The sequence below is a fragment of the Pyrus communis genome, chromosome 2 (genome assembly GCF_963583255.1).
Source record: "Pyrus communis chromosome 2, drPyrComm1.1, whole genome shotgun sequence".
NCBI lineage: Eukaryota > Viridiplantae > Streptophyta > Magnoliopsida > Rosales > Rosaceae > Pyrus > Pyrus communis.
Window position 1 is genome coordinate 17,284,138 of NC_084804.1, and position 24,592 is coordinate 17,308,729.

Here is a 24,592-nt window from a genome sequence, read left to right on the forward strand (position 1 = left end):
ATTACTTCATGGTGGATAACCGAACAAAACGAATGTCTGAAAAGTGATCGCTAAGCTCTAAGGGAGTTTAACCTATGCGTACAGAGATGTTCTAAAATGGAGCATAACCTATGCGTACAGAGATGTTCTAAACCATGGAACTCCGTTCTGGCTACATCTGCTCTTGTTTTAGCGTTCCAGTTTTCTTGTTATGCTTGGTACGACATCCATCAAAGAGACCCTCCCATAAAACGAATGGTGCATGAGTTGTAGATATGTGAATGGTTTTGGAAAGGAACCGAAATCTAGATATCAAACTACCAAATAAATGGTGCATATTATTAATAATGTTGGATTATATACACAATCTTTTTTCAATCAATGCGATCCCAATTCAATCCTTTTAATTTTTTTTTCTTTCTTTTGATCCTCTTACTTGTAAGCCAAGATACACACAATGGATCATCCTAAATCCCAAACAAAACCTTTGACACGGAAAGGATGTAATTAAAATGGGAAAAAAAGAAAGAAAAAAATGGAAAGTGCCAAGTGGAAGCAATTTTGTGTGGGATATGAAATTAGTCAAAAATATAGAACCAAATAAATAGACAAATTTGCCATATAAACATGCAAATCAATACACAAACCTGGTCTACCCTTCAGTCTCGGATCAACTTTCACCTTCACAGCCACAAATATTTCCCTCCTTCCCATTGTCCACATTCAACCCCCAAATAATCGGATGTTCTCTCTTCTAACAATAGCATATAAGAAGTTCTAACGCACTCATGAAAAAAATTGCTATAAACCCGAGTTTTCGATCAGTAGGTGTATATCAATCATCTATCTCCTTGTATCTTTGTGTTTGATGGAATTTCTGAACCAGTGTTACTTGTCAAATTTCGAGTGTTGAAGTTGGAACAATGGTGGTGTCAAGGAGGTTTCTGTGGATTTCTTTTGTTCTTTTGGTGGTCTCGGACAGTCTAGTTTATGCCAACGTTAAGAAGCCGGCTGCTGCTGCAGATGGGGTAGCATTGGTGGACGTGGTGGAAGGGGAAGATCCGGTTGTTGAAAAAAGCGAAAAGAAGAAACTTGAAGTCGGGGAGGTGACATATGATGGCAGGTCCGTCATGATCAACGGGAAACACGAGATTTTCTTTTCTGGTTCAATTCATTATCCACGGAGCACAGTGGATGTAAGTTTTTTAAATTCTATCTTCTATATTTATTTTTGCACAAAGGAGATTAGTTAAATTGAAAGCACGGCGGATGTATGTTACCCTCAGTCGGGTGCAAGAGTAAATGCTCTGAAGAAATGGAGCTACTAGCTCCCGCGTTTATCTTGTAATTTTATTTTCGTGTTTGGTGATGAAATTTGATTGTTAATATTTGTGCTCAATTGGGTTTTTTCAGATGTGGCCTGATCTTCTCAGGAAGGCTAAACAGGGAGGTTTGAATGTGATTCAAACTTATGTCTTTTGGAACCTTCATGAGCCTGTGAAAGGCAAGGTACTAGGAAAATTATACAGATTGTTGCTTGGATTACATGAAGAATGTGATTAAATTGTGAAAAATTATGGCTTGCATTGAATCTTGTATTGATTTTGCAGTGGAATTTCGAGGGAAATGCCGATTTGGTGAAGTTCATCAGGCTGATTCAGGAGAACAATATGTATGTCACCCTCAGGGTAGGGCCATTCATCCAAGCCGAATGGAACCACGGGTAAATATATAATTTGGTAACGTTGATGTTCGTCTTAATTCCCTTCCTATGATGAATTATTTTTAACAAATTTCGATTTAGAGGGCTTCCATATTGGCTGAGGGAGGAACCGAACATAGTTTTCCGTTCGGATAATCCAGTATACAAGGTACATCACACCTCAATGTGAAAAACTAATATGATTTGAGAAGCCATAGTAACTGATATTATAAGACCTTAAATTCCTTTTGTAGCAACACATGGAGGCATTCGTGGCGAAGATAATGAAGATGATGAAAGATGAGAAGCTATTTGCTCCACAGGGAGGTCCAATCATCTTAGCACAGGTTGGTACTTGGTTCCTCTCCGAAAATTGTTACTTCTGGGGAAGCATTATTCTTCTGATCTGGCTAACTTATGATGTTTCATGACACAGGTTGAAAATGAGTACACTCATGTCCAGCGTGCATATAGAGAGTTGGGGGACAGTTATGTGCAGTGGGCAGCAAAAATGGCACTTGCGCAGAACATCGGTGTTCCATGGATCATGTGCAAACAGAAGGATGCTCCTGATCCAGTCGTAAGTTTACAAACTTAATCTCTGTTGATTCTAAGATAAATTAAGCATTAAAATTTATCGGTCGAAAAAAGTTTTATTGTTTTTTTGTGTGTTCAGATTAATACTTGCAATGGAAGGCACTGTGGAGACACTTTTTCAGGCCCTAATACGCCTCACAAGCCTTCTCTATGGACTGAGAACTGGACTGCTCAGTAAGTAGATATATAGAATATCTAGTGAGTATATATATAAAAAAAAAGGTGGTTTTCTAACCACATTTCTTCTTTTTCATGATTACAGGTACAGAGTATTTGGTGATCCTCCTTCACAAAGATCGGCAGAAGACATTGCGTTTTCAGTTGCTCGATTTTTCTCCAAGGATGGAACCCTAACCAACTACTATATGGTAACCGGCCACCTTCAAATTCTTTATAAAATTATCACTAGCAGAATGTATAAAGCAACCCTATTTGACACTTGCAGTACCATGGTGGAACAAACTTTGGAAGAACAAGTTCTATTTTCACAACAACTCGATACTATGATGAAGCACCTCTTGATGAATATGGTAACAGATCTTGAATTTCTTTATATATGATGATAATTCAAGATGGTTTCTCATCATATACGCATTCAAATCGGGAATTATTTTATTTTCGATGCAGGTTTGCAAAGGGAGCCGAAATGGGGTCACCTCAAGGACTTGCACAAGGCTTTGAATCTATGCAAGAAGTCTTTGTTAGCAGGAGCTCCTGGAGTCCTAAAGATGGGCGAAGAAACCGAGGCAAGTATCGTATATCCCCATAAATCGAAAATTACGCAGGAAGAGAGGGGAAAGAAAGTGTCACTAATAGGCTCCATTCTGCTTTGTAGGCTCGTTTCTATGAGAAGCCTGGAACAGACATATGTGTTGCTTTCCTGGCAAACAACCACTCAAAGCTCGAAACAAGTGTCACTTGGCGCGGGCAGGAGTATTTCCTGCCACCACATTCCATTAGCATCCTCCCGGACTGCAAGACCGTGGTCTTTAATTCTCAGCAGATTGTGTCGCAGCATAATACGAGGAACTTTGTTCGATCAAAGGCTGCTAATAAACTCAACTGGGAAATGTCTCCAGAACCAATTCCAACCGTTGTGCAAGTGCCAGTGAATCAAAAGAAACCGCAGGAACTTTACCACTTGCTCAAAGATGCCACAGACTATGGATGGTTCACCACTAGGTAAGTTCATGTATGCATATTTTGGGATGTAAACAATTTGATTTTACTGCTGACATGGTATGTTTTATGACTGCAGCCTTGACCTGGGTCCATATGACTTGCCGATGAAGGATTCTATTCGCCCGGTTATCCGAGTCCCCAGTCTTGGTCACGCAATGAGCGTATTCGTCAATGGTGAATATATCGGTAAGAGCACGGAAACATTCCTGCAGACATAGATACTAGTTTCCATACTTTTGTCAATGTCAGTGACAAGGCATCCCTTGTACTTTCTGTTGACTTGATGACTAAGCGATTCGAAGATGTTTCCAGGAACCGAACACGGAAGCCACGCGGAGAAGGGATTTGTCTTCGAGAAACCTGTCACATTCAAGCAAGGGCTCAACTACATCTCATTGCTTTGCATGACAGTGGGACTCCCAGTAAGTCAGCTCATAACTTATTAGCACTGTTTGAGTAGGGTTCAGGATTAAAAACAGGTGCTAACTAATTTATTTTTCATCAATGAAGGATAGTGGAGCATACATGGAGCACAGATACGCCGGACCCCGAACCATAACAGTCCTGGGATTGAACACAGGAACAATTGATCTCTCACAAAATGGCTGGGGACATAGGGTGTGTACTCTTAAATTTCCATTATAACTGGGAAATGATTTCTGCACTCCCATTTTCCTTAGGGAGGAGCGCAGAAGGAGAAAGCATGAGTGCAAAATCATTTCCCTTGGAATATTGAAATGGAGATGATTTCCAATTTTGTTGGCTCCCATTATTCAGGTTGGCTTGAATGGCGAAAACTTACAAGTGTTCACTGAGAAGGGAGCGCAGAAAGTCCAATGGACTAAAGCTGCAGGCAAAGGAAGGGCTCTCACATGGTACAAGGTAAAGTCTCTGAAGCCAACATTCTCAACTCCGATGCATTTTACTGAATTGTACATTGCAGTATTTTATATCCAATGCTTTTGTTGCAGACATATTTTGATGCTCCTGAAGGGAAAGACCCCGTTGCTATCCGGATGACTGGAATGGGAAAGGGAATGGTTTGGGTGAATGGTTTAAGCATCGGGCGGCACTGGATGTCCTTCCTCTCTCCACTTGGACAACCTACTCAAGCCGAGTAAGTGAAATCACACACGAAAAAAGCATACAATGTAATAGTATGATGCAATATATCAACATAAATCTCCACAAAAACAGCAAATTTAAGTTTCATTTGCAACCCTTGTGATCAGGTACCATATTCCGAGATCTTTCATCAAGCCAGGCAAAAATTTCCTTGTTGTATTGGAGGAACAGGATGCTGACCCTAAAGACATTGAGATCCTTACGGTCAACAGAGACACAATCTGTTCCATGAGTTCACAGATGCATCCTCCACATGTTAATGCATTCGAAAGAAAGGGAGGAAAGTTCCAAATTGTCGCAGGCATCACTGCCGCAACTGCTCAACTCAAGTGTCCAAACTACAAAAAGATTGTTGCTGTGGAGTTCGCAAGCTTCGGTACTCCTGAAGGCGTATGTGGAACTTACGCCATTGGCAGCTGTGATGCTCCGGGAACCAAAAAGATCGTTGAAGAGGTAAACATTTCCCTGGTCATGATGCAGGTTTCTCAACCAATCTGCTAAATTATGAATTCTGAAGTTCTAACCGATGTTTTTGTTTTGGCTTTTTTCAGAAGTGCTTAGGACAGACTGCGTGTACAGTCCCCAGTGACCCCGGGCTTTTCTTCAAAGTTGATCCTTGCCCAACTGTCAAGATCAAGAGACTTGCGATCCAAGTAAAGTGTTCCCACTAAGGGGTCAGAGAGTTTTGATAGAAAAGTTTTCTGGGAGATGTTTGTCCTTAAATTTGTCCAAATTTCACTTATTTGGGTCTAAAGCTAAATTATGGTATTGAGAAATTAGTTTGAACTTGCATCAAGATAATTTGAGATGCATCAGGTAGCACACCTTTTGGGCGGTGGCTTTATGCCGAACTCTATTATTTTATGTGCAATCCATTTCCAACAAGTGGCTCTTTAGTTCCTTATATAAAAGGATGCAAAGGCAAAGGGAAAAGGACACTCAAACAACCAAACAAATCTCTCTCTAGAAAACCAACGCAGGAAACCTTTTATTTCAAAGCTTTATTCAATATTGCAAGCTCTTTCATTTCTTTCAATTAAAGTCAAAGCCCTCTTTCAATTCATCCTGGTTTTGTTGTCTTTACAAGTATTCCTCTTTCAATCTCTGTCTTGTAATAGCTGGTAGCATTTCAATATTTACAAAATCTCTCTTCACTATTTATATATTGTGATTGAGATATCTACGTAAGAAAAGTCCTTATCATATAAGGCAAAGAAAGAACCTAACCTGAGCCTCTCCTACTCAACGACACAATCTTTCAGTTAGAACTCAATTAAGGACAATCTCCATCACTCAAATCCCGTCTACTAGTAGTGACACGCTCGCAATCTCTAAATTCATGCTCGTGTGAATTCCCAGCCTACCGGCAAGGCCAATGACGAATTTAGGGTGCGAACAGGAGAACTGAAGACCCTGCAGCTAGTTTGCGGGGGTTTGAGATGGCCAAGTAGAATCTGGGACTATAGAAGCTCAACATTATGTTCTTCTTAGTAAATTCCATACTCGAATTCATGAAATCTGTGCTCCGGCTATTTAGTACTCGATTCATAAATATAGAAACTGACCTAATCAGTCAGTCATTCATTCCTTACCTGTTTTAGACTCCAATTGCCCTTCGAAAAGGTAAACATCTTTGATCTTTCTGTAAGTCAACGTGTTTGTGATATCACTCATATAGGCCGTGTGGTTGCAAATCTTTCCCTAGTTGCTTCTGCTGGAAAAAAATTCCATTTTCTTTTGAAGCGATCTGCTCAAACTCTTTTTTCCAAATTCGAATCTGTTTTCTTCGAAGCTGATCAAGTGGTTCATCTTCTCTGATACATCAGCTACAAGTGTTTACCAAAAACACTCACCTTCCTTGGTCGTGAAAAATGTAAAGTTCCAGACAGGGAAGATACTTATACATGCTTCTTTGTGCACAATGTATTATCACCAACAGAAAGAGAAAACCATTCAAACTTTTCAACAAATAAACACAATGACAAAGCTATGCACTCGACAAGCACGTACTTAGCACCCGTTTGATAATCATTCACTTTTTAAGGTTGCACTTTAATTTTTTTTCCGGGTAAAGATAGAAAGATAGCATGTGGAAGAAAATACGGATGAGGAGGGGTGAAGGAAGATGGAAACATGAAGGAGAACGTATGAAACAAAAACTTGAAAGTGAAAATTGTTTTTAGTTTTTAATTCAATGTATAATTTCGTTCAATATACATTTTTTCTACATCTCTTCCATCGTCTTTCCTTCACCCTTCATCCTTCATCCCTCATAAAACTTGAAGGTAGCAAAATATTACTCACTCATTGAAGGTAGTTAACGATTACCTAACCATTTACCTCCACCTTCAACCTTCAACCTTCAACATACTTGAAGTTTATAAGAGATGCATTCCACTCCAATCCAATCCTTACATCGAACAAGCCCTTAGTCATCACTTTGACATGGGCAGTACGAGAAATTTGGCCTTATACATTACCCCAAAGGAATAAATATGTAAACGTTGATTCGACGAACCAAACAAGTCACCAGTGGCACCAGTTAGTTTCGGTTTCGATACACCAGCCACTCGATAGTGTCCGAAACGGAAAACATATATACATTGCCGGCATATTCACAACATGCAAAGGTACATGACTTGAAGGACTGACGAATAATGGAAACGAACTGGAACAAATTTATTTGTAATCAAAATCGGAATGAAATTATAAGGCATATAAATGTTTCAGATGTTTTGTTTCCCTTTCATACATTTTACCACCGTACATGTATATTCTACCACCCTATATGAACGGAAAACAAAAAGGTGAACAAAAATTTCTTTAACAAGATTTCCTATTCATTTACAGTCCTTGACGGCTCAGACGGCCCTCTCGGAAAACTTGCTACAGTTTAAAATTGCGTCGATCCAACCTGAAATGAACATGATCAACTTCTGACCAAAATAAGTAAATTCAGAAAAAAAAGCACAAGCATAATGAATAATAATGCGTGAAGAATCAAATTATTTGCGATTTTGGAACCAGGCCAGTGGAGAACGAATGTGAAAACGTAAAGAAACTGACCTCGACAATGTTGATATGTTTAGAACCGCACCAATGACGAGCCGTTATTTGAGTGGATAAGTAGAAATGCCACTTCCAACATCAAAAGTCATCCAAGGCTAAGGCTAATTAATTGCAGACGAAAGTCGGAACAGTCCTAATTGTTTTAATGTAAATAATATACATGGATCGATATGGCTAATCCCAAAATCTCATGACAAATCAAAGGATCCTTGCCCTTCACTGATTGCATACAATAGTTTCTTGAACATAATTTCCTGTTTGAAGCATCGGTCACAGCCCACAATATCAGTAATAATGCCAGTATGACGGAAATTATTTGTTGCAATCAAGAATTTCAAGCACTCCTGCATTAATAAACCGAATATGGTAATACCTTGGTTGAATATGGAGGAAGCTTCAGGTAATTAGCGCATGTCATGACACTTGGCAGGTCATCATCTGCCAACTCTGAAACCCCGGTCCCGTTGATTGCAGCATTATTTGCAGTCGAAGAATGCTGCACCAGAAATTGAATCATTAGCACAATCCCAGTTATACATGACCATTCTAAACACATGTTATCATTCAATGACTCCCATTGATGCCTAAAAATAGATCGTCAACTATATAGGATATATCACTCGAAACACCCATCTTTTATACTGCATTTGTGTAAGGAACAAATTGCAACAGACCACCTGTATGTATATCAATTGTACCATACCTTTCTCACAATGGTCAGTTTTGGATTCAGCACCGCCAAACCACCAGGTGGAAGCCGAGGTGCACCAGTAACAAACTGGCAGAAAGCGCGCTGCTGCTCTGGGGTGAACTCACCCATAATCTCAAGCAACTACAAATTTATAAACAAGACCCATATAAGACCAAAACAGAACCATTCATCCCCAAAGCCCTCCCATCAATATAGAACAAGAACTTACATTAAGTATTGCAGGGCTCTTGGCATTGTATCCATGATCAAACTTTATATGATCAGCAAGGGTATCTGCCTGCAAAATCAGAAGAAAAAAAAATGAAACAAGTTAGCAATGTTCCAATTAAAACAGTGATTTAGTAAAGGGATAAGTAGACAAATTACCTCCCACAACTCTCTACGGCCACAAAGCAGATAGTCCAACTCATGTGGAGTAAATATTTGTAAAGACGATATGTCAAAGACCTGATAGTCATGTAGTAAACAAGAAAGGAATTAATTATTATTCTCTCGAAGTGCACAGAGAAACGTACAATTAACCATCACAATCGAAGAACAACCAGGTTTTAAGCTCGAGAGAGGCACTTATAAAATAATTACAAAAAATAAAACTACAGGGAGTACCAGACCAAAAAGTTATTAAACTACAGTGATAGGCCTGGTCCAGCAACCTACTCAACGCCGGGTGAGGTTATTCACTGTTACAGAAGAGTACCCTTTTTAAAATAAATTTCAAATGCCTTCTCCCCTCCACCGCCATCCCCTTCCCCCTAAACCTTCCCAATGCTTGGGTTCACTTGCAGTTGAAATATATAATAAAATAATGCAAATTAATTATAATTGCAGCAGGACATTGAATTAAACAATGATATTTAAAAGCATCTTGGCACATAAAATGCAACATCAAAGATGCAATGAGTTTATTACGAACTCAATAATAATCAGAAAAAAGAAAAAACTGAACCTGATTAAACCCGACTCTAAATGCTTCAATTTGCCTCATTATCCCAGTCTTCACTGTCGCGTCAACAACAAAAGATATATACTCCTCCAAGTTATTGATATCAACCTGGAAGTTAAAAGTATGTTAAAAATGTCATTACAAGCACAACAGCAACCAAAAAAGGTAAATGAAGGCTCAAAAATATAAATAAACCAAGATAATTTTGTTTACATTTTCATCTCCCGGTTTCAACACATAATCTGGATAGCCAGGAAGTGTAAAATCTAAACAGAGGTCATCAACTGATGCTCCACGGAAACGCAATTCAGCAATGGCATCACAATTATCACCATTTGATTCTAAATACAGTTTCCGGCAGACAAGGTTATGTAATTCCTGCAGAGTCTTTCCAAGCTCAGCATCAAAGGAAAGAACATCATGTAAATCAAGCTCCTGAAGGATTGGGAAGAAAGGAAAGAAAATAGGTTTAATTTCTACATCAAAACCGTTTTGATAAAAATATAAATCTAAACCACTTCAATAAAACTATAGGTGAAATAAAAAAGGTTATATTCTTCCACTAGCTTACTTGACCAAGCAAAAGCTTATAAAATGCGGCTGATAGTGGCAAGTCCAATAGCCGCCCATCTTGAAGAGCCTTAGCCATCACACGCCCAACCAACCTAAAGTATTCTATGACCTTTGAAAATTGGCTACCATCAGAAGCAACAGCAGTTGGAGGCCAGGGACGTGGGAACAACCCAAGAGGAGCTTGGACAATGTCACCATTGCTTTTTCCATCTTTATGTTCATCTCCATCAATATCCATTGATGTTTTCTCCATGGAAGAATTCGATCTCCACATGCCCAGTCTAACTCTTTGTAGGTCATGACTTAAAAGCGTGTAAAACTCAAGTGTAGGACCCAAGCCAGTGCCCACTTCACCGAAATATTCTACTTCAAGCACAGATTTTTGGCTGGAATACATCTCCATTACTTTTGCAGCAGAATCCAAAATCCGGTTTCGGGACACACGAACTTTCTGTCGTTGCAATCTCCCAACTCTCACCTCTCGTTCATTTGCACCATGACCATCAGCACCCTGCTGCTGCTGAAGACGGTGCAAAGCGCGGGACAATCCAAAAGCCATTGAATAGAAATACTGTCTCCGAGTCTCAAAAGGAAACAAAAATGGACATGCTTTTGTCAACTGGTAACACCAAGAAGGAAGACTCCCACTGCACAATGCAAGGGCATCTTGAATTTGTCGGGCTAATTTGGGAGTGAGTTTGCTGTTAACAAATTCTTCCGGAAAAACCTTGGCACCAGTTGTACTCAAGTCATCCATATTCAAAACTTTACCCTCAGCAAAACTGTCGGAAACTATCTGAGCTCTTAGGCGAGGTGCAAGCTGATTCAAGCCCTCTAGTACACGGAGTAGTGCCACAATATTGTAAGTAGGATTAGATTTTTCTAAATCACAAGGAAGCTCTCCCTGCAAAATGCTATCCAAAAGTGACATTTGAAGCAATTGGGAGTCGGAGTTGGAATTGGAAGCAGATCCAGATTTGCCAGATTTTGTTGCAGTCGTAGAACTTGCACCTCCAACAGATGCCCTGTCAGCTTGATTGTCTGGCCTCTGGTATGTGATAGTGTAAATATCACTCCACAGCCTGCTACCATCACTGGATACGAAATCACTGCCAGCATACCTTTCATCATCATCCTCATCTTGCACAAGCTGTCTCTGAATAGCCTGATAGATAGTCAGATGCCTATTAAGCTGCTTCCCTCCAGAAGTAAAAATCAACTTAGGAGGATCACTAGAACTGCCAAAAATGGGATGTCCTTGTCGATCTCTGCCTCCCCTGATGCCCCTACTGGCAGATCCAAGCCCAGCCATGGCAGCAGCAGCAAATGACATTGCACCCCTTGAACCATAAGAATTACTACTCCTATGATCGGCAGAATCTGAGCCTCTAACTGTAGCAGCTCTGCTGCTAGAGCCAGGAGCTGGGATAGTGTGGGTGTCACTCGTGGCGGAAGCTACAGTAGCATCCTCAGTTGAGTCTCCCAATTTCACATCATGTACTTTATCCGGCATGCAAACAGGAAGAGAGTCATCTCTTAGAACCTGCAAAAATAACAACAATAGCAAAAGAGTATAATACAAAGTAAGTATCCAATATCTCCTATCCTGGACAATAAAATTACAGAATCAAGTAACACACATCATGGTCATCATCTTCGTCATCTGAGATATCATCATCTTCAATGACCAATTCATCCATCTCAACAGGCGATATATCCAACTCCTCATCCTACAGAAAAAGATAATCAACGACTGTTCAGACAGAAATATGTAAAAGGAATAAATGGGTGAACTATGCCAGCAATTACCTCCAAATCAAACGAAAAAAAAAAAGAAAAAAAGAAAAAAGAACACTAGAAATAGGATATATCCCCAGTGTATTAACCAAAACTCATATAAATGAGATATCTAAGGCATTAAGAGAAAAGTACTTAAAGAGAGAAGGGGAGGCTACATTATAGGGACACCAAAGTTAATGCACTGCCTTACCCCGCATACCATTCTAAATTCCCTTACAAGGATTCAGTTTCACTAAATACCCAATAAACCCTTTGTTTGAATAAATTAGCGGAAAAAGAACAAGACCTCATAATTCCATGACCGTTAGAATTTACGTCTTTAATTTGATAATCAACACACTAAGGTCGGATGCAAACTGAATCCATAACAGAACCCCAATGCCATATCAGACCCATCAGATAAGCAAAGAAAGAGATTGCATTAGTTAAAAAGTACTACTAGCAGTGTCTGTCAGCATGAACAAAAATAACCCAAAACTGTATAATTCAACACTTATCTCAATAATGATTATGGATGTCATTTCAGTATCAATAACAAACCTCAGAAGTAGTGTCCCCATTTGCAGGCTTCATTTGAACATCTTTATCAAGAGCTGCTCGTCTACGAGCTGCATTTCTCGTTTGAGTTCCTCTTGCTTCCTCCTGAGAAGGCTTCAAAACAGCTTTACCCTTCCCTTTTGATGAGCTTGTGTTCTTCTCTTGTGATGGTTCCCTCCTACCTGTATCTCCTATATTCACAGATGTTCTCGACCGCGTTGAGTGGCGACGTGTGGTGGAAGCAGGATTTGAAGTAGGCAGAGATGAAGCACCAGCACCTGTAGGTGTAGTTCCAGATTCCAAATTTCCAGCAGATGCAGCAGGCTTCTGACCAGATTCACCTCGTTGAACTCGAGGCCAAAGAAACTCTTCTACAGCAGCTAAACTTGCTAATGGATCAATCAGAACGACGTTCGATGAATAGTCTCGGAGGGTCTTTTCTCCTTGTGCACGACAAAGACGCAACTTAAAGGGCTGAGATAATGCACTAAGTCCAGAGGAGAGGCGTGCACTCCCAGTGGATGACCTAGACGAATGACTCAGCACGACAGGAAAACGCTCTAAGGAGGACAAAGCATTTTGGAGCTTCTGAACAAGGACAGTCATCAGTGCTACACTTCCTTCATCAATACTCAAAGGAAGAGCAACAGCAACAAATGACTTAAATCTTTTAAGGGCTTGCTCACGAAGCTTGGGCAAATTAGCTTCCGAAATCCTCTCCTTGGAAAAGTACCCACAAGAAAAATAGTTAAGCAACGCTGCAACAACACCACTACCAATGAACTCAAAAGTGGATACACCATCCCCTTTGCTTAGTTCGGCTAGCATCTCATATACGACACCAGTCAAGTACTCCTCCTTACTTGCAGAACTATCAACCAAGCGAGACCCAGATGCCTTCGACTTTCCCTTTGCTTTCATTTTTTGGTCATCAACACCGGCATTCAACTTCATGCATAGATTCTTTAAATGTAATAGATCATCTGTAACTCCAATTTCAACAGCCCCAGGATCTGAGGGGAAGTACTTGTCTTTAAAAGCTTTAGCACATGCACTGACAGCAATTCGAAGGCGGGAGCTCACAGTAGGAATCTCCACTGAACTTGGAGGTGAACCAATATTTGCTGAAGCATGACTCTTAGTTTCCTCCAATGAATTTCCATCTGGAATTGGGTTACTGTTGCGTCGTCTATAACGCCTAGACCGTGATGATGTTCCAGAAACAGGATCACTATCCTTTTCAGCAGAAGATACTGGAGCAGGAACTGAATTTGGAGTACTAGGTAAGATAAGTTGATCCACAGCATGAACAACACCTTCTCTCACAAACACCTTGGAGAAAGTATTGGGAAGCTTCTCCATGAGTATCTCAGCAACTTGGAGAGCAGGAACCAAGACGTGTGGATCTTTCCATGCTAAGACACCGGCTAAGAAACTACCGAATGGTTCAATAGTACTAGTTAGTAACTGTAGTGGCATGCTGTCATCATATCAAGAGATCTGATTAATAAATATAGGATACCTTGAAATATTTGTCGAACTTAATAATGACTGTATCATCTCTGCATTGCTGAAGTACATTAATTTCCCAATTACTGAGAGACATTTGTGGCGAACAGGGCCATTAACACTAGAACCATATATCTGTTTGGCAGGTACACAAAATATCAATTATCAAACATAACAAATTAACAAAATCAGCTGAATGCCAAATACTGACCTGTATTAGAACAGGAAGGAGATCCATTCCAAATTGCTGGAGAAGGGAAGGTTGTTCATTCAATAATTTCTCGCGAGCTGAAACCTCAGAACCATTTCCGTTGGTGTCTTCTTGTTTCCCAGAAGCGCTAGCAGATGACTTGTTCACAACAGGACCCTTCATAAATACATTGAAGCTGGACGGAATGGAAATGGTTCCTTGTGGTAAAGGAGGAAGTAGCTCATTTGCCAGATTGACAATCTCAAAGATCTAGCCCGAGTATAAAGAATCAAAAGAATTTAAATATCATCAATAACAATAAATTGCAAGATTTAAAATTGGTAACCACCAAATAAAACACTTTACACTAACAATTCAAAACCCACTTAACAATTCAAACCCAATCAAGTTTGCTGCTTTTTAGCTGTCCAGACAAACTACCCTGTGCAATGGGCAGTCGGACAAATTTTCATTGTTATCTCGAAGTGATTATAAAAGGCCCCATGAAGTTCCATGTGATCTCCATATTACACACTATTCAGTTATAAACCCTGTACCGATGCTCTCTCATGGATGAACTCCCATGAAAAACATGCAATTTCCCAACTGAGTCCTACTAAAAAATACCTTTATGACAAGAACATCAATGTGATTTTCAACCCAACTAAAAAAAGGAGCTTGATAACAACACCATCAGTATGATTTTCAACCCCAACTCAAAACAAACTGATTCTATGTCATAAGTTTATAAACGCGCACAGAACATATTTAACTTTCAGAACTAATCAATAGCTTACAAATATAAGGTACGAAGATACTCAGAATAAAGAACTCTACGATTTACCCAAACAGCAGAGATAATTAAACGGTGAAGCTAGAATGTAACCAACAAAAAAAAATTACCTGCTCTGGTGGCTTACTTAAAGCAGGAGAAACTGTCGTGCTAGAAGAAATTCCAGAACCTGAAAGTACATCTTTAAGAATTCCACTGATCCCAAGAAGAAGTAAAGTTTTAGACCCTAATGGGGAACCACTTGCACAGGTTGATAGTAGTCGAATTAAACCCTGTATGGTTTTTAAGTCAAGGTTTTAGATCCTGATGGGGAACCACGGTCATATGTGGTAAAAGTTCAAGTATCAAAATAAAAATAAAAACAAAACTGGACTCACAGTATACGTAGGTGTACTGAGAGTTGACTGGGCACCTCCAGAATTGCTGGTCGAAATAAGGGACGCAGCTTGAGTAACTAGCCCATGGTTGCATAATTCATCAAGTTTGTCAGGAGATGATGCAAAAGCTTCAGCAATTCGTGTCAGACATACAGAAGCATGCTCCAAAACCTACATAATAACAAAAGGGGTACATTATGCAATGGAAACAAAAACTAAACAGACCTACTGTTTTAACTTAGAAACTCTGAAAAGATGAACTTACCTTTGCATCATGATACTGCAGAAGGTTTGTCAGCAATGGGACAGCTTCCATCACAAAGTCAGCTGCATCTAAAGGAAGTTTCTTGCACATATTCGCAGCAGTTGATAATGCCACACGCTGTAACACACAAACAGTTGACGAAAATCCTATGTAAATAATTAAACCTTACTCAGCATACCTAATCAAGTTACAATGTAAAAAGTTAACTAGTGGATTACCTGGACTCCTGTGGAGAAAAAATCCAGATAAGAAAGCACTGCCATAAGAGCACCGGCTCGAAGACAGGCAGATGGGTGTTCCTGTGATATTTTCTTGAGAGCTTGCAGTGACTGTTTACATCATAACAACCATAGAAATCAGAACAGAGTACTCCAAAAGTACATCTTAAAAATGCACAAAAAACATATAAAAAAAATTCACAGGAAATACCAATACTTATGTTCTTTAAACAGCCATCAAAATAATAAATGCATAACAAAGGTAAACCTGCTCTGCCAAGTCCATGTACTCAATCGTCAACAACCTTGCACAAAAGCAAGAAACAGCACCATAATGCACCACAGCGGCACAAGATGATGGAAGCACATCACAAAGATGAGTGAGTGCTCTAGCTGCAAGGAGCATAATATCTGGATTGCTCTCATGATTAAGCAACCCCACAAGTACAGGCACGAATGAATCAACCGAAAACGTGCTCAACGACTCCTCAGTTCCAATTGAAAGCATTTCACAGAGCTGCGTCAGAGCTTCCACCTGTTTCCCTTCTTCCCCATCAGCTCTTAACCCAGATAATATCTTCTTCAGCCTCCCGCTCTGGTGCGATGAAGAAGCCGAACCCATAGCCGAAGAAGGAAGCAGGTCATCCAATCCAGCGCCGATCTTCCTAAGAAGCCCCTGAAGGGCACTACTCGCTGAAGTCAAGTTCTGGTGCAAAATCCCAACACCGCCTTCGCTATCATTGTCATCGTCATCGCCAGTTCCTCCACCATCCATATTCAACCCTAGGTTCCTCTCAGCATCCCTCTCTCTTTCCCTCTCCCTCTCCCTCTCCCTCTCCCTATCCCTAATCCTAACCTCATGCTCCTTCTCCTTACCTTTATCCGAGCCATCCTTATCGGAACTCTTGTTGCGGCGGCCACGCGAGCCGGACGATTCGTTCGTGGGGTCCATGGGTGCGGCAGGTGAGGGTTCGTTTTGGGTCCGAGAAGCGCGGGACCGGGTCGTAATCGAAGCGGGGCCAACAGAAGACAATGTAGAAGCAGAAAGACGAGCGCGCTTGGAAGAACGAGTAGTACGACCAGACGAAGAAGAAGGGGCTGCTGAGGTGGCCTCCGCCCGCTTCCGGCTCCGAGTTTCCATACAAGAACCCCAACCCCCGGAAATTCGTTTCACTCGCTCGCCACCGAGCGGCGATCACACCATAGTCGATCCGATTGTCGCCTGCGTCAAATCCGAAAGCCTTAGGAAGATGAAAAGATCGAACCTTTGTCGAATTCAGCTCAGCAGGAGCAAAACCCCCAATCTGAAACCCTATATTGTTCACTCTGTATATATTAACAAAAACAAAAAATCCTAAAAATGCCCAATTCAAAGAGAACCTGTATTATTCGAGGACAAAATTGATTGGATTATACAGCGACTCGGATTGAAAATTGAAATTCCAGTTCGATTTTTGGATTAGAGAGACGGACTGAGGACGAGAGTGTGAAAGGGGAAATGGAGGTATGAAACCTAAAAAAGTGACTGGAGAATTAAAAAAGAAAGAGAGGAGACCTTTATAGTTTATACAAATATTCATTTATAATTTATTTATTTTTGAACAAATTTTTTACTTAATAAAATTTTTGGAAATATTATGTTTATGTGCTTGTATATGGCTATGGGCAGAAGATACTTATATGTGGCTTCAACCGGACGTTTGTAGATGGCTTCGGCTGGAAGATACTTATATATGGCTTCGACCGGGGGATGTAGTGCCTACGGGCGGAAGATACTTATATACTTATATATGGCTTTGGCGGGGTGTTTGTAGATGGCTTCAGCCGTAAGATCTTTATATATTCCTACGGGTGAGTGACGAAGTGCCTTCGGCCAAATGAAGATTTATATATATATATGCCTTTATGATGCTATTAAGCACACCATATATGATATATGTTTTACGAAGGTTTTATGGCATGCTGGGGTTTTCGGAAAACCTATTACTTATTATGTTATATTAGTTTTCTAAACTAGGGGTTAGTATGTTGAAGAATAACTGTTTTAGTATTACTTATATATAAACTTGGTCTACTCATGTTTTGTTTTGCGCCCCCCTCAGGACTTAGAATCGAGGTGTACAATCCCGACATCAAGGCATTCCCGCATCAGTATCTTCGAGTCCTCTTAATGTAGGACCCATTTATGTGTTCGTACATTTTTATAATATTCCTTCTTCAATGTTTTGGTTTAGTTGTATGCTCTAAACACATTCCACAATTGCATATTCATTATAATTAAATTTACGAGTTTTATCTATGTATGTTCTTTCTTCATATTTCTCATGCATATAAGTATGGCTTTGTCACTTTCGGGTGTCGGCCAACATGTGCCTACCTTGGTGTTTGGAGGATATCGGGGTCGTGCGTGTCATATATGACATCTCCCTTGGAGAACACCTTGATGTCTTTTAGTCCTAGTTGACATATTTGACATCTCCTTTGGATGGTCTTAGTTTGTTTTCTCCTTATCACATAGACCAGTTTAAGTACACTCGTATATGTTCAAAGTGTTTAACTTTGTACATAAAAAGGTGATTTATATGACATGAGTGCACTAGTACAGTGATGTTTTGTGCTATGTAAGTTGTTTGGTGGGTGAAATCTAGTCGAAATTGCCAATGATCTCCAGCGAGAGGAGAATGAGGTTGATTGGGGGTATTGTTGAATCCAGATTGGACTGCCTACATATCTCTAGAAAAGGAGAATCAAAGCACATGTATAATTCTAAGAAAGCATGCTTTGATATGCAAGACATCATGTACCATCCTTGACTAAAAGCCTATCACTGGGCGTTAAGGAGATGAGTTCTACATGGATGTGTCTTCACAGAGATGGCAAAATGTATGCATGATGAGCCTATGTAGGTGTAGAAAGAATATGTGTGTCGTAGTCTTGTAGATAATATCAAATTTGAGAGAGTTGATCATAGAAAGGTTGAGAGAAATGTCCTCTGATAAATACCAGGCTAGAATATTTATAAAGATATCGAGAATTCTTGTAGAGAAAGGAATTCCAATTAAATCGGGAGTCTATATAGGAGATAATCTAGAACATATATCCAATTCTCCTAGGATTATGATTACGCTGTCTAACCCCAAGATATCCTAATTTGACTTGAATTAGAGTTTCCTTACTTGGGAGACAAGTAATATCTTCAATGGGCTTAAGCCTAGCCTACCAGACTAAGGTTATTGGACTACGCTTCAGGGCTATGGGTCTTCTGGTCCTTCTTGCCACCCGAGGTGCCACATGTCATGGTCTAAAAAAATTATAGTTTCATAAATTCCCCCAACTATGCTTCTGAGATAGGGCTCCGCTTTGAAGATGAATAGTTACCAACGGATCATGAGTGAATCATCCCAGAATAAGTTTCGTGTAATGCGTAACGAAACAACCTTCAAACTGTTTGCTTGATTCAGAGCTAGCCAACTTCCGCTAGGGCTGCTTGCTTGTTTCTCAAAGATATGATCTTTTGGAATTCGACTCATATTGTGAACCCCTGGTCGAAGTTCCAGATGCATAACTGAAAAGTTGGATGCGGGAGGAACGTGCTTCTATATTCTTAGAAGGACTTAATACCTTAAAAAATATTTTGCTAAGTTTATTTTACTTAAGTCATTAAGCCTATTAGATTAAAACACTTGAAATTTTTCATCCTTTGCTCCCTTATTTAATCTGTCAATTTTTCTGAAGTAAATTAACTTCGAAGTGAGAAGTACTGGTGCAAAACACAGGTAAGTTTTGTAGACCCGTGACGGAAGTTATCCAACAGATGGAAAATTAATTGAACTCGAATTTTCTAATCCTGAGAATGGTGAAATGACAATTATGACCTTGTGAGCTCGGTTGGTGCAGCTCCTCATTTGCTGGGCCTTTCGCCCTCGCAGTATACCCACGCCTCTCTCTCTCTCTCTCTCTCTTTCTCTCTCAAAACCACATCTGTCCAGCTGCACTATCAATTCAAAATCATCGTTCTCTCTCTCGCCCCGAGTCACTGTCGAGCACTCACTTCCGGTTCCGATGACGTCGCCGCTCGTTGACAAAGAGTACCTCAAAGAAATCGACAAGGCTCGCCGCGATCTCCGCGCTCTCATTTACAGCCGAAGCTGCGCTCCGATCATGCTCCGCTTGGCGTATGCTTTCTCTCTCTCTCTCTCTCTCTGTGTTTGTTTCCCGATAAAATTTTAGGTAAATGAAAAATCCGAATCTGTTTCTTGCATTTTCTCAGTAGCCAAACATAACTATCGCAGCATTTGCATCATTGTTTGTATCGATTTTGTTGGAGTTATGATTGATTGTTTTTGGAGGTGTGAATTTGTAGGTGGCACGATGCTGGGACCTACGATGCCAAGACGAAGACGGGTGGGCCGAATGGTTCAATTCGGAACGAGGAGGAGTACTCTCATGGTTCCAACAATGGCTTGAAGAAGGCTATTGATTTTTGTGGTATGTTCATTTCTGCTGTTTCGTATCGTCAATCGGTATTCAATTTACTAAACTTGATCAGTTGATCTTGTAGCTGTAAAAAAAAAAAAAAAAAAAATCAGTAATTCATTTAAAAAACATGCAATTCTGTATATGAGAAGCGAGAATCGAGATGATTGTAATTTTATTTTTGTGTCGTATGACATGCTATGCAAGCTTTGATGGTTCGTTGGCTGTTTATATGAGTTTATCATTGCTACAATTGGTCTTTGTGTGCAATTCAGATAGCGCAAGTCCTTAATGCGAAGCATTTAACGAATTTAGATGGTTTTACGGTCTTGTGTATGCAACTAAAGACAATGTGCATACTGCATACTTGGGTTTGCTTCGGTTTCTCATTTCTAAATGAAACTGATAAGAAAACTGTAATGCAATCATAGTAAGCAACCGTCTATTAAAGTTGTCATTATGTAGCATATTAGGTTGTCTCCAAGGTGCCTTACATGTTTCAATATATATGTAACTACAGTGTCATTCGTTTGGCCATTATACAAAATTGTATGATCATTAAATCTACAAGGGTAAACTGCCATTTGACCCCTTGAACTATTACTCCATTTGAAATTGACCTCCTGAACTATTTTTTTGGTAAATTAACCCTTGAACTGTTTGAAGTCAGCCAATTGACCCCTTATCGGTAGATTTAATCCACTATTTCATCAAATTCAAAGGAAAATTAGTCTTTTCTTTATCAATTCTTACTTGTCAACTATAACCACCAACGAACTTATGACATTTGAAAACAAAATAATTTGTAATTTCAATTTGAGATGGTCCATTATGTAAACATTTGGGTTTTATATGTTTTCTCATTATTCTATATGTTTTTGAATTATTCTGTGTCCATGTGTCAAAATTTTATTGGTGGTTATAGCTGACAAGTAACAATTGATGACAAAATGACTAATTTGCCATTGAATTTGACGGAATTGATTTTGCAATCTAACGGCAAGGGGTTAATTGACTGATTTTAAATAGTTCAAGGGGTTAATTTACCAAAAAAATAGTTTAGGGGGTCAATTTCAACTGGGGTGATAGTTCAGTGGGTCAAACCGCAATTTACCTAATGTACAAGGAGTACATACAAATAATGCATTTGAGAGTCATGCTTTTAAGTAGATATCCAATGTGGGGTATTTTTGACGGGTGCTTCTCTTTTATGTCAGAGGAAGTGAAGTTGAAGCATCCAAGGATTACATATGCAGACCTATACCAGGTGATTATAGTTCTGAAAATTTACTCTGCCTGTAATATAATTGTAGTTCATCAAATTATTTGCAAATGAAGAGGTTTTACAAAGATCACCACAGTTTTTCCTAAATGTGTCGAAGATAGCATGGATTCTTCAATGAAAGTAGCGATTAAGGGGCATGATTACTTGTATTTTCAGCTTGCGGGTGTTGTTGCAGTTGAGGTCACTGGAGGCCCCGTCATTGATTTTTCTTCAGGCAGGAAGGTATGTTGTGGTCAGTGATCACTTATTTCAAGAAACATAACGAGTTTCCTTATCATTACTTTCAAGTTTTCATCTGCTTTTTTGTACTTTTTCGTAGGATTCTAAAATTTCTCCTAAGGAAGGACGACTTCCAGATGCTAAACGAGGTTTATTCCAGTACCTTAGATATCTTCTTCAATATTTAATTTTCCCAATTTTTATATTTCTTATGTGGTTGCATTTTAATTGGATTATAATTCATGAATTGTATGCATTTACATATCAGAGACTAAGAAGTTTCTGGATAGAGTAGATGAACAGTTTTCTAATAACATCTCTGTTATATTTTGGCATTAATGATTTATGTGTAGCAAACTTCTAAGTTTCTAAGAGTCAGAGATACTCGTTGAGCAGCTTTGTATCCATGTGAGGATGTGTAACATACTAACATGGTACATGTCCTCATTATGTTGTTCTCGGTGTTGGTTGCAAGTTCTTAATGCAAATAGTTGTAGTCATTAGCGTGCACAGATTTCCTGTAGAGCTCAACAAAGCCACGGAAACAACTGAGGCTTTCCACCTTTTTTTTTAATATGACTCATTTTTGTTGTTACACCACTAATATATTCTCATAAGTTCAGATTGGTTTGCATGGTGGGATTCCTCTGTTATTCCATGGAGTTGCTATAACTTGCTCCATGTTAAAACTCAATCCACTTCTTCCCATCTCCTAGCTTTGTTTATGTGTTAAGAATGTGGGAGATGTATAAGAAGTTGGGCATACTTTGCTTGTGTATCATTTTCAGTTAAATTTTTTGGGAGATGAATTTTTTGTTGTTCATTAAAAGAAGTTTAATTTCTTGTCGGTGTATTTTATGTTTTGATAATAGGTGCACCACATTTGAGGGAAAGGTTTTATAGAATGGGGCTGTCTGACAAGGATATTGTTGCACTATCTGGGGGTCATACACTGGTAATTCTTCCTCCTTGATGCGTCTATATACGGTCTTCTTTGGTATTATATAGACATGTTTACTCTGCTTCATTTGCTCTGGTCTTATAGGGAAGGGCACATCCAGACAGATCTGGTTTTGATGGTCCTTGGACTAAGGAACCTCTGCAGTTTGATAACTCATACTTTGTGTAAGACTTGAAAAATTGGTGATAATTTATCATTTTATGTCATTATGCTCGCTTGGGGGTATGAACATTTGTTGCTACTCATTGTTGACAGTGAACTGTTGAACGAGGAGTCAGAGGGGTTGTTGAAACTTCCGACAGATGCAGCTTTAGTGGAGGATCCTGAGTTCCGTAAATATGTTGATCTGTATGCAAAGGTAATTTGGGTTTGGGCTTGTTTCAGTCCTATTTTTCTGGTAAATAGTGTTGGGTTATTTATCACTGCTTGATTATATTTACATACTTACACTGTTTGTTTAGAGCTACTTTAATATTGTCGATTGACACTAATTTAAAAAATAATCAAATGTGGCTCACCCATGTTCTGGTGGTGTGTAATTTGATCACCCCTGACCTGCCAACCACTTGGAAAAATGCTAGATTTAGGTTGAGCAGTTTATAAGATGGTTTACTTTATTAGCTCTTAATTTCTTATAAGCCCTTGTAAATTGTAAGCAATCCAATAAAAACAGGTTTCGTCGGGATTGAAAATGGAGCTTACTCAAGTAAACCATCTCCCCTTTTCTTCTTCAATTTGGGCTAGCCTTTTCTCTGAATTGATATTAACCGATATTGGGTTAAAACAGGCTCATTATTAAGCAGTAACAGAACACCTCGTCTGGCATCATGGCCACTTAAAAGCTGAGGCAAATATGGTTAAGTTTTACATTTTGCAGCGGATACCGAACCCCAATTTTGTGTTTGGTTGGAGTGATTGAACTTTGATAAACCAAGTTACTTAGCTAGGGATGAGCATGGATGGGGTCAGGGCCCTGCACCAGCTGTCTTGTGCCCATCCCTATGCTTGCCCTTGATGTTTTTTTTAGATACATATAAAATTAGCTATCGTTGTGGGTTTATTTATGCTTTTTTTATTTGACATTCTTTTTCTTACTCTTGCTAAATTTGGCGTATGACAGGATGCGGAAGCATTTTTTAGAGATTATGCTGAATCGCATAAGAAACTTTCAGAGCTCGGGTTTACTCCAAACCCCACTTCCTCAAAGACAACTGCTAATGACAGCGCGATACTGGCACAAGGAGCGGTAGGAGTTGCGGTTGCTGCTGTTGTTGTGAGCCTAGGTTACTTGTATGAAGCTCACAAGAGAGCCAAGTAGAGTCCTAGAAGTTGTCGACTTGCTGAACTGATTACCTCGATCTTCCTTTTTCTTTCCGGCTGGAGATTACCTTGATCCCTTATGAATAATTGCCACAGGCTGCTTAGTAGCTAATTGGCCAGTGGGAAGATATAAGTAGACTTTTTATCCATTTCGAGGAAAATAATATAATGCACGGCGAACATAGTGACATGAACACTTACCACTGCTCTTTCATATACTCTCTTAAAAGGTTTTTTGGCTGTTGCTTTTGCAAATTTCAAAGAACACGAATTTCTAACGGAAATTGATTTCACAATGTATGATTAACGGCTATGATGAATTGATCCTAGAATCCTCACAAAAAGGATCCGGAGAGGACACTCATCCCTTCTTATTTATTTTTTTTGTCAAACGATAGATTACGGAACTTGAACCTATGCAGTCATGCAAGACTCAACATTTCTCTACTACTGTGATAAAATGGCCACTTCGTTGGATATTTCCTGTTCATCTATGTCCAATCTTCCAATGTTCAGGTGGAGGTGGTCCTCGCATTCTTGTATTCTAATAAAATATCACCATTTTTCATTTATAATTGTTATATTTTAGGGAATTTTGGTTTTGGGTGTTGATTATTAATCTAACGTTGTCATACAAGAGCTCATTTCTTTTTATTGGAGATATTAAAAAAAAGCATAGTTTCTTTTTTATTAATTTCAATATTTTAAACCTTTTTTTTTTTAAATATCCGGTCATATTGAAAAAATGTACGCATTCGCC

The 24,592-nt window shown here is 39.4% G+C and overlaps 3 protein-coding genes across 4 annotated transcripts; 2 read left to right on the forward strand and 1 right to left on the reverse strand.

Moving 5' to 3' along the window:
- The first annotated feature begins 724 nt into the window (after positions 1 to 724).
- On the forward strand, positions 725 to 5,727 carry LOC137726351 (beta-galactosidase 13-like). Its single transcript, XM_068465268.1, has 18 exons — positions 725 to 1,175; positions 1,393 to 1,488; positions 1,590 to 1,702; positions 1,784 to 1,850; positions 1,936 to 2,028; positions 2,118 to 2,261; positions 2,358 to 2,452; positions 2,541 to 2,646; positions 2,724 to 2,808; positions 2,906 to 3,024; positions 3,114 to 3,460; positions 3,537 to 3,646; positions 3,773 to 3,882; positions 3,971 to 4,078; positions 4,238 to 4,342; positions 4,432 to 4,577; positions 4,693 to 5,038; positions 5,137 to 5,727. Exons 1-18 carry the CDS (start codon positions 903 to 905, stop codon positions 5,254 to 5,256), a joined length of 2,583 nt encoding a protein of 860 aa, XP_068321369.1. The 5' UTR covers positions 725 to 902; the 3' UTR covers positions 5,257 to 5,727.
- A 1,513-nt stretch (positions 5,728 to 7,240) lies between these two features.
- LOC137725576 (E3 ubiquitin-protein ligase UPL3-like) lies at positions 7,241 to 17,087 on the reverse strand. 2 transcript variants are annotated; one of them, XM_068464304.1, is made up of 18 exons: positions 15,840 to 17,087; positions 15,572 to 15,682; positions 15,354 to 15,470; positions 15,089 to 15,259; positions 14,822 to 14,983; positions 13,940 to 14,188; positions 13,742 to 13,863; positions 12,223 to 13,654; positions 11,523 to 11,612; positions 9,881 to 11,425; positions 9,523 to 9,744; positions 9,313 to 9,417; positions 8,733 to 8,813; positions 8,575 to 8,643; positions 8,358 to 8,486; positions 8,028 to 8,150; positions 7,652 to 7,908; positions 7,241 to 7,499 (listed from the first exon to the last, which is right to left on the reverse strand). In XM_068464304.1, the coding sequence occupies exons 1-17, from the start codon at positions 16,710 to 16,712 to the stop codon at positions 7,843 to 7,845; spliced, it is 5,667 nt and encodes a 1,888-aa protein (XP_068320405.1). In that variant the 5' UTR covers positions 16,713 to 17,087; the 3' UTR covers positions 7,241 to 7,499; positions 7,652 to 7,842. The 2 variants fall into 2 exon arrangements, with proteins under 2 accessions (XP_068320405.1, XP_068320406.1); XM_068464305.1 differs by having other exon boundaries at positions 7,241 to 7,521.
- A 2,428-nt stretch (positions 17,088 to 19,515) lies between these two features.
- Positions 19,516 to 24,022, forward strand: LOC137725577 (L-ascorbate peroxidase 3-like). The gene is made up of 9 exons (XM_068464307.1): positions 19,516 to 19,746; positions 19,935 to 20,059; positions 21,265 to 21,314; positions 21,489 to 21,554; positions 21,652 to 21,700; positions 22,424 to 22,506; positions 22,597 to 22,676; positions 22,768 to 22,870; positions 23,633 to 24,022. The coding sequence occupies exons 1-9, from the start codon at positions 19,634 to 19,636 to the stop codon at positions 23,828 to 23,830; spliced, it is 867 nt and encodes a 288-aa protein (XP_068320408.1). The 5' UTR covers positions 19,516 to 19,633; the 3' UTR covers positions 23,831 to 24,022.
- The last annotated feature ends 570 nt before the right edge of the window (positions 24,023 to 24,592 follow it).

Bases quoted from the DNA above. Each gene is read 5' to 3' on its own strand.
- LOC137725577 (XM_068464307.1), top strand. From the start codon at position 19,634: ATGACGTCGCCGCTCGTTGACAAAGAGTACCTCAAAGAAATCGACAAG. The intron at 19,747-19,934 runs GTATGCTTTCTC...GTGAATTTGTAG, and splicing joins CCGATCATGCTCCGCTTGGC to GTGGCACGATGCTGGGACCT. The intron at 21,701-22,423 runs GTTTATTCCAGT...TTTTGATAATAG, and splicing joins ACTTCCAGATGCTAAACGAG to GTGCACCACATTTGAGGGAA.
- LOC137725576 (XM_068464304.1), bottom strand. From the start codon at position 16,712: ATGGAAACTCGGAGCCGGAAGCGGGCGGAGGCCACCTCAGCAGCCCCT. The intron at 8,814-9,312 runs GTTCAGTTTTTT...CATGACTATCAG, and splicing joins TTAGAGTCGGGTTTAATCAG to GTCTTTGACATATCGTCTTT. The intron at 8,644-8,732 runs GTAATTTGTCTA...CTGATTTTGCAG, and splicing joins GCCGTAGAGAGTTGTGGGAG to GCAGATACCCTTGCTGATCA.
- LOC137726351 (XM_068465268.1), top strand. From the start codon at position 903: ATGGTGGTGTCAAGGAGGTTTCTGTGGATTTCTTTTGTTCTTTTGGTG. The intron at 3,883-3,970 runs GTAAGTCAGCTC...TCATCAATGAAG, and splicing joins GCATGACAGTGGGACTCCCA to GATAGTGGAGCATACATGGA. The intron at 4,343-4,431 runs GTAAAGTCTCTG...CTTTTGTTGCAG, and splicing joins GGGCTCTCACATGGTACAAG to ACATATTTTGATGCTCCTGA.